The sequence below is a fragment of the Drosophila bipectinata genome, chromosome 2R (assembly GCF_030179905.1).
Source record: "Drosophila bipectinata strain 14024-0381.07 chromosome 2R, DbipHiC1v2, whole genome shotgun sequence".
NCBI lineage: Eukaryota > Metazoa > Arthropoda > Insecta > Diptera > Drosophilidae > Drosophila > Drosophila bipectinata.
This window is the reverse complement of record NC_091737.1, coordinates 20,365,734-20,374,702: the sequence shown is the minus strand read 5'-3', so window position 1 is coordinate 20,374,702 and position 8,969 is coordinate 20,365,734. Positions and strand designations below refer to the sequence as shown.

At 39.6% G+C, this 8,969-nt stretch overlaps 2 protein-coding genes across 2 annotated transcripts; both read left to right on the top strand.

The window, feature by feature from the left end:
* Positions 1-399: 399 nt before the first annotated feature.
* Positions 400-1,513, top strand: LOC108122397 (uncharacterized). The gene is made up of 4 exons (XM_017236968.2): positions 400-459; positions 912-1,067; positions 1,121-1,288; positions 1,358-1,513. The coding sequence occupies exons 1-4, from the start codon at positions 400-402 to the stop codon at positions 1,511-1,513; spliced, it is 540 nt and encodes a 179-aa protein (XP_017092457.2).
* Positions 1,514-1,706: 193 nt separating this feature from the next.
* Positions 1,707-2,653, top strand: LOC138926090 (uncharacterized). The gene is made up of 4 exons (XM_070278746.1): positions 1,707-1,948; positions 2,013-2,171; positions 2,222-2,389; positions 2,444-2,653. Exons 1-4 carry the CDS (start codon positions 1,889-1,891, stop codon positions 2,600-2,602), a joined length of 546 nt encoding a protein of 181 aa, XP_070134847.1. The 5' UTR covers positions 1,707-1,888; the 3' UTR covers positions 2,603-2,653.
* The last annotated feature ends 6,316 nt before the right edge of the window (positions 2,654-8,969 follow it).

Sequence of the window (8,969 nt, the reverse complement as noted above, 5' to 3'; positions counted from 1 at the left end):
TGGCCACTTCAAAGGACCCGTCTCAGCTAGACTGCAGTTTCCAGCCACTTTTAATTGAGGTATACATATAAGTTTTAGGACTTCCCGACCAAACTGAGGCACTCAGGCCTGTGGAAGGCTCCGTTTCCCATTTCGCATGTAAATACATGTGCGAATGCAATCACCTGGCCAGGTGTGTGTGGGTGGGGGCTGGGATTTCCCGGCAAATCGCTTTGGCGCCATCAAAGCCACCAGAAGCCATAATGGAACACAGCCCGATACCCCACCCCCCGCGGGTGAGAGAAGATCTCTGAATGGATGCCTTTCCGCCGCATTATGTTCGCGCATTGATCTCAAATTGAATGTGAATCGCGGCAAGTACGTATCAGTAACTCCATCCGAATCACAAACTGAATCTGAATGATTTCGAGTCTCATTCTGATTCTGATGAGGCCTGTGGGAACTGGCCAGGTGTTGAAGGTGAGTGGCGGGGCTTTTGAAAGGATGCTGTCAGGTGAGAAACAGAGTTGGTTAAATCATTTAGGATACTTACAAGTCATTGAAAAAGAAATAATCTGTGGAGTACACTCTTCACGACTTAAATAAAAGTTTAAAAACATAAAAAAAAATTCAATATTTTAACTCATAAATAATGGTTGATGGTTCTAATGGAACATAATAGACCCCTTAATCTCTTTCCAAAAATGATTATGGTGGGATGGCCAAATTTTATGGTAATACGATTATAATTATGATATAAATATAGGCCTTACAACATAGAGTAAATAGTTTAAAAAAATAGTTTATTTGAGGAAGCTTTACCATGAAGTCTATCTTACGGGTTTTCCTAAACGTATTATTAGTCTATTATATGACCAAGGAGGTAATAATAACTGGTATAGTTACTTTATAACTACCATTCCGATTTTTAGGTAAACTCTCTAGTAGAGTTCAAAAACGTAATCTGTGACTCTGTGGACAAAGACTTCTGCCGCTTTGAATATTGTTATTTAAAATCGGTAAACAGGACATACAAGTATGTGTCAGGAAAAGTCAATCTATTCCAACTACCAATCACCAATGCCACGGTAAAGTATTTAAAGTTTTTAAGAAGAAATCAATACCATTACTTGAATTTAAGGTTAATATTGGGTTTTACAAGCGAATGAATGGATATAAGCCATTTCTCTATAATGATACCGTTGACGGCTGCAAATTTATTAAAAATCAAAAGGGTAGTCCGATAACAAAATATTACTTTGATATTTTTAAGAATTTCTCCAACATAAATCATTCGTGTCCCTATAACGTAAGAAACTCTCATCTATACTCTCATCTTCGTCAAAAGTTTAAAGGTCTAAAAACCATATACTTCTAGCATGACCTCATTATTGAAAAACTAACAACAACTGCGGTAAACCATCAGGTCACAAAGGTATTGCCTTTTCCGGAAGGGGACTATATGCTGCAAATGAATTGGAGTGCTAATGGTGTCCTTCGAGCAATAACTAAATTTTTTTTCTCATTGACTTGAAAGATTTTCTATATATAAAAAAAATGTATTATTTCATAAAATATATCTGGAATATAAATCACTGTTTTTTTTTAATAAAAGTATATATTTGGTGTCACAAAAATTAATTTTGATGAAAATGCAAAAATGAAAAAGCGAAAAAATTAGCAGGCTAATGCTTTAATGACTTGCCATTTTTGGAGCTTCGATATAAATCGAAATGGTTCGCTTGCTGCTAATTCTGTTGTTACTTTTTATTCTCTATAATAATTTGAATAAGCTAATAAGTTTAAAAATATGTATAGACATCGACAGACAGTCAGACTAAAAATGACTAAAATGGATATACCCATTATAACATAGAATGCTATATAGTTCGTTTTCCCCCGGCATACGATGAGTACTTGTCTACGGTTTCTTCGAATTTTATTATGTATTTATTGCATTGCCAATGAGGTAAGATAAAAGATATATTCGTTCTTAAAATTTAAGACATTAATGAATGATGTATTTATTTTAGGTAATGCCTGCCTATGTCAAGCTTAAAAATGTTGTGTGTACTTCGTTGGATAAGGACTTTACCGACTTTGAATATTGCTTTATAAATTCGGTAAACAAAACCAATAGATCTTTGTCTCTTAAGGTCAAACTCTTCCAACTACCAATCACCAATTTCACGGTAAAGATTATACTATTATAATGTACAGAACCTAATCTAGTATATTTCAGTTAAATACGGGATTTTACAAAAAAATTAATGGATTCAAGCCCTTTCTTTATAATGTCACCATAGATGGCTGCAAGTTCTTAAAAAATCCAACTAGCAGTCCGCAGACGAAATTCTTTTATGATTTCTACAAAGATGTCTCGAACATAAATCACTCGTGTCCTTACAATGTAAGTATACAATTATTCTGGTGTTTAAACTTTTTTAATCAAAATTTTTTATAGCACGATCTAGTTGTGGAAAATATGTCGGAATATAGAATTAATCATCGTCTGGTGAAGATAGTGCCCTTCCCTGAAGGAGACTATATGCTGCAGCTCCTGTATATGGCCTATGGGATCAATCGCGCTATCGTCAAAATATACATATCCTTGGTTTTATAATTGGAAATTATATTCCATTCTCCATATAATCTAATAAAGCAAGAATTTGGATGTGTTCTTTCTAAAAGTTTCTGAATTTGCATGCAATCTTAGCCTACTCCACAGTAGTCTTCCACTAAAAAACACCCCCTTGAAAGGACCTTTAGGGGGAGGCTGTTTCACTGTTTCGCCATTGACTGTTGATGACTTCATATGCCTTTCCCAAAAACTTGTTTTCATGTAACGACTCCCTTGAAGGACTCCCTCCGCCCCAATGGCTGCTGTCCCTGCCACAGACTTTTATGACATTGAAGCACATTAAATTTAACAGCTTATCAAAGCAGTTGACACTTGGCTCAGACCCAACAGACTCCCTGACCCCCTCGTCATACCAATAAGGACATTTACATTTTGGTTAACTGTAAATTGGCTTTGTTGTTTGTGAGGGGGTGTGTGTGTGAGCCAAAACTTTTTGAAGCTCATTGAGCGCGTTAATTGATTTTCGCGCCAAACAAAAGGCAAAGTTTCAAAAGGACATGGACACACGTCGGGTGTGAATAGTGAATTGTTGTTGGCAGAAGGCAGCAGGCAGGAGCAGCAGGCAGGAGCAGCCGCCAGGAGTGGCTTCCATGAAACAAAAGCCAGTTAGGGAGCCGCCGCAGGAACAGGAACAGGAACTGACGGCGGCACAGGACAAAGTCGGGCCAGGAACCAAAGCCCTATGGCTGAAGCCGGAGCTAAAAGGCCAATTGTTGGCGGTGGCGATGCCACAACTCAAAAAAATACAAAAAAAAAATACGGGAAAAAAACAACAGGGAACATTCTATAAAGGAAAAAGGACCAAACCGAAAACCAAACTGAAACTGAAACAAACTCCGAACAGCCGATATGTATGCTATATGTTTGTATTTCAGCTTGAAGCCTTAAAAAAAATATGCCAACAAGGGTGTGCGGTTGCCAGGACCTCGTCCTGGTGGGGGTGGTCCTGGGTGGCAGAGAAGTGAAGCAATTTACGAAATGACATTATTTGAACGCAAGGCATAAAGAAAGCGACGACGACGGAAAAAATTACCCCAACAACTAAAATAGACAGGGATTCCCCTTTCCATCGCCCTCGCCTCTCATCCTGTTAGTTTATGCAGTATTGTCCTTGTTGTCACTGCCATTGTCCTTGTTGTTATTGTTACGTGCACATATATATTTTGGTCTCAAATTTTTTCTTTTTCTGCATTTTTTTTTTAAAGGAACAAACGTGTTGCAACTTTACATATTTTTACAAGGGGGCGAAAACTATCCTGGTTTTTGTTGGTTCCTCCTTTTCAAGGGAAAACATTTTGCGGGGAGTAACGAAAAAATGAAAAAATAAAATAAAAAGGAGAGGAGTTCAGGTCAATTGCAGGCGATTCTTTGAATTTTTTTTACTTACTTCCGCTTGGAGCACCCCGCCTGGGGGTGGCTTGGGCTGCACTCGGTGCACGAAATGATAATAAAAACGAAATAAATTTTATGCAGCGGAACGAAGCTCAGGGGTGGGGGGCTGTGGAATGACTAACAAAATACATGAACATTTAAGGATACAGCGAACGCATAAAATAAATGAAGTGCATGCAATAACACACCCACACACCCATCCACCCACACACACTCTAAGGGCAAAGTAAATGCCATAAAAGTCCTTGTACAACCCATGACTCAGCCGGGCTTAAGCCCTATAAACGAATATCGATTGGTGGCCAAAAAAAATTAGTTCCATTTTTTTGTTCATCCGTTCAATTCATGTCCTGGAATCTGTGCTTTCAATCTACATATTTCGATATTTGGCAACATTTTTGGCCTACAATTCGGGCTTTTAATTAAAAGGCTTGCCGCCCGCTTCTCACCTGCCTCTCTCTCTGTCAAAAATCCTGGAAAACTTAGTTTTGATTTTCCAGCAATCTCCTATCTATCTATTCCCATCCGAATATCCTTTGGCCTGGACGGGCAGCAATCAACGCCAGTAAGCCCTTGTGTGGGAAGCCAATTCGGTCAATATTTACCTGCTATGATTTTAAAATGTTATAGTCATTTTCTCTGATATGTATTTTGGTCGAGTGCTGCATGTGCAACGTCAGTCTGTGGCAAATTGTGTTTGCTGTGTCGAGAGTGTAAAAACAAATAGAAGAGTCGAGTCCCAGGGATCCTAAAATGCACTTACAATAAAATCAACAATGTATTTCAACAGGCTTCATAGCTATTTCGATTTCTGATTTTAATAACAAGTGAGGGTGACTAGTTATGGTTTGGTTTAACTTGAAATACTTCGATTTAATATCATTATATTTTAAACGATAAAAATACTTAATTTACTTCAAACCAAATATCATCTTTTATATTATATTTTTAATATAATCCAAATATAAAAGTCTCTACTTTCTCTGTATAAACTCCTATATTTTTGGTGAATTTAAAAAAGTAAACCATTTTTCCAGAACACTTTGGAAATACTTTGCATAGCAAAGCAAACAAAATGCTGCATGTTGAACACATTGAACACAAAGTAAAATGGTTCGGCAATTCGGCAATGTGGCAAGGGGGGCATGGTCAATGCAATTGTAGCCAGCAAGCCAATGCCAATGACAGATGCAATTATGCAAATGCAGATACATATGTATGTGTGTGCATCCTTTGGCTGTATGCGAAAGCAACAATGCATAATGAATGCTCCTCGATGCGTGGGTGTTCGTGTCATGTTGAATATGGACACACAAAAGGTTGCCACTGCTCAGTGATGCATGCAACTGCAACTGCAACTCGATTGGCAATGGCAATGGCACTGGCATCAGCAATGCCTCTACAGACTTCCACATTCACCTCCCCATGCTGCATGCAACCTTTGATTTATCAAATGAAATTGTTAATTTCACAAGCAATGCCAATTTATGTGGCATGAGAGTGAGGGGCACCAAAGGGGTAGCCACAAAAATTGCATCAGGATCGACAATAATTGACTCGACATTGAAGAAGTTTCCTTGTGGCCGCAGTTAATTCAGTTTCAGTTTCAATTTCCATCCTCCAGTTTCGATTTCCAATTAAGGAAATTCGGTTTTTGAATTTCCATATAGTAGATCTCTCTCCGTTGTGGGCAGAGAGCCAAATTTTCGCTTTCTGTTCGCAATTTAGTTTCCCGTTCGTAGAAAATGAATTTCAATTAAAATCACTGGCAATCGCAATTAATTGATTTCCATTTAAATTTTAATTTAAATCAATTGCCTTGCACTGACAAAATCAGGTCTGCGGACTCCATTCAACCCACCCAATTATAGTCATATATTGTTGTTAATTCTCACGTACTGCCAGGCATTTGTTTCGTTTGCGGTCAGAATGGGTTTCTGGGGGGCGTCTAGTGGGCGGTGGTTGGTGGGTGTTGGGTGTCTGGTGCTGGGTCCTTTGGGGGACTCTGCAGAGATCAATGTCTGACGCAAATCCATTTACCATAGCTCGTTTGATGGCTGCTTTAATTGGCTTTGATTGCAAAATAACAAGTGCATTTAATGCATGTACATGGCCGGACAACTGGAGCGAGGGCCCGAATGGAGATTGGCTAGAAAATTCAATGAAAACCATTTGTAAGCAGAGTGGCAATAATACAGCCCAAATTTGTAGACTTGCATAATCAAAATTCTAAATAATTATTCATTTAATTGTATTGAGTGTTGCCAAAATTAGCTTTTAAGTGAATTATGTATGAATTTACGAAAATAATGTCCTCTTTGGCAGAAATTTTAATTATGAAACTAATAGGTTTTTTGTTAATGTACGACCAGAAAATACTTTTATAATTTGCATAGATTACTAAGCTGTACTTTTAGATGCATTCCTTATGATTCTGCTTAAAATAAGCAGCTTCACTACGAAGGGACCCCTAGTGAAATCCAGGATTTTCATATTTGGCCCACACCAAGTCCATACCTTGGCCAATTTCTAACCGATCCTTCAGCGGAGTACCTTAAACGATTTGTAGTTCGATTCTCCACCAATCTGCATCAAAACCTCAAAACAAAATTTTCGATCCAGATTTTTCGAATTTTTATGAGGGGACCCCTGGGGAAATCCAGGATTTCCATTTTTTCCATTTTTGCCCCAAACCAAGTCCATATCTTGGCCAATTTCTAACCGATCCTTCAGCGGAGTACCTTAAACGATTTGTAGTTCGATTCTCCACCAATCTGCATCAAAACCTCAAAACAAAATTTTCGATCCAGATTTTTCAAATTTTTATGAGGGGACCCCTGGGGAAATCCAGGATTTCCATTTTTTCCATTTTTGCCCCAAACCAAGTCCATATCTTGGCCAATTTCTATCCGATCCTTGAGCGGAGTACCTTAAACGATTTGAAGTTCGATTCTCCACCAATCTGCATCAAAACCTCGAAACAAAATTTTCGATCCAGATTTTTCAAATTTTTATGAGGGGACCCCTAGGGAAATCCAGGATTTCCATTTTTTCCATTTTTGCCACAAACCAAGTCCATATCTTGGCCAATTTCTCTCCGATCCTTGAGCGGAGTACCTTAAACGATTTGTAGTTCGATTCTCCACCAATCTGCATCAAAACCTCGAAACAAAATTTTCGATCCAGATTTTTCAAATTTTTATGAGGGGACCCCTAGGGAAATCCAGGATTTCCATTTTTTCCATTTTTGCCCCAAACCAAGTCCATATCTTGGCCAATTTCTCTCCGATCCTTGAGCGGAGTACCTTAAACGATTTGTAGTTCCATTCTCCTCCAATCTGCATCAAAACCTCGAAACAAAATTTTCGATCCAGATTTTTCAAATTTTTATGAGGGGACCCCTGGGGAAATCCAGGATTTCCATTTTTGCCCCAAACCAAGTCCATATCTTGGCCAATTTCTATCCGATCCTTGAGCCAATTTAGATTTAGGTTCATTTGTTCGAGCCGGAATTATTGATCCGGCTCGAAGGACCAAATGTTAAGAGGAGCCCCAAAATAAAGGTCGTACTCCAATGAGTTCCGTTTCAAAACTGATTTTATTCGTCAAAGTTCTCTTATAAGTAAGATACATGAAAATCTTAAAAATATTAAAAACTACTTATCAACGCACTGCACGTTGACATGCTATGCGACCCTTTCTCAAGTGTGACAAGCGGATGCACTTATGTTTGTTATTTACGATGCTTGTGTTTGTGTTAGGCTGCAGGGGATCGGTTTTAAACCATGCTGCTTATCTCATATCTCCATGGGTCCGATCCCTTGAAACTCTATCTTTGGAATATATAAAATAGTGTTCAACGCTTGAACAGATATCTCTTAAGGATTTTAAATTCAAATGCCTTTAATCTGATTTAAAATAGTGGTTATAAAACCTTTTTAAAGTTTTACTGATTGATTTTTTCAGATTTAAAACTTGTCACTTACCAGAAACCCTTCGCTTCATTGTTCATTTTCCCCGCCAGTACAGTTGCCTTCAAAGGCCCGTCACCGTCCACTAGTCCACTCGATGGCGCTAAACGAGAGCCCTTGAAATGGGGAAATTGTCACCCGGGTCGGATGGGTTGACATGTGTGTGCTTGGAGTGGTGGGGTGGGGGTTGCTATCGTTCCCCCATCCAGTTCAGACCATGTCGTAATCAAGTCAAAGCCAGACTCTTGCACAACGTGAGTGAGTGTGGGAGGGATGTGGGCATTGGGTCCTGCCCCCCAACCACTTCCGGTGCCCGTTTTCTGTTTTTTGGTGTGACAAGCCACATTTCAGCCGCAGAGTCTTTTGTTTGACGAGAAATTCAATTAACGCACGCACCGGGCTGGGTACGATGGTGAACATTTTTGGGGCTGCGGGGTGACGAAGAGCCAATTTACAGTTAACCAAAATTTAAATGGCTTTCGAGGGATGCCCCCCAGAATTCACACCCTGCCTGGTTCCCGGTCTCGAGTTCCTGATTCCTGGGCTGGGGAGCTCTTTGATAAGTTATAAAATTTAATGCGCCATCACGGTCGTAAAATCTGCGAGACGACAGCCGCGACAGCAACAACTCAATGCCACAGACACAATATAGAGTCATAAAGCGGAAGGAAGTGAAAAGAACAGCATGGGGGGAGGGTGTCCTTCGGGTGGTAGGCGGCACTTTTCGGATCCGGAAAGGATAAACAAGAGAAATATGTATGAAATACGAGGAAGTTCGCCAAAGCTGGAGGAATTTTTGGAATTCCATCGGCATACGCCGCACCGTCTGTCCGGTATTTTCCGCAGGTGTTTTCCCATCCTCGGCTACCCCGGCGGCAGATTTAAATTATACGGATGCCATGCCCCCCCGGGCATAAATTTCCCATTTTCCCTCGGCCCCCCTCCCTGACCGCCCTTTTTTTTTTGCGGTGTTGGAGTGGCGAGAA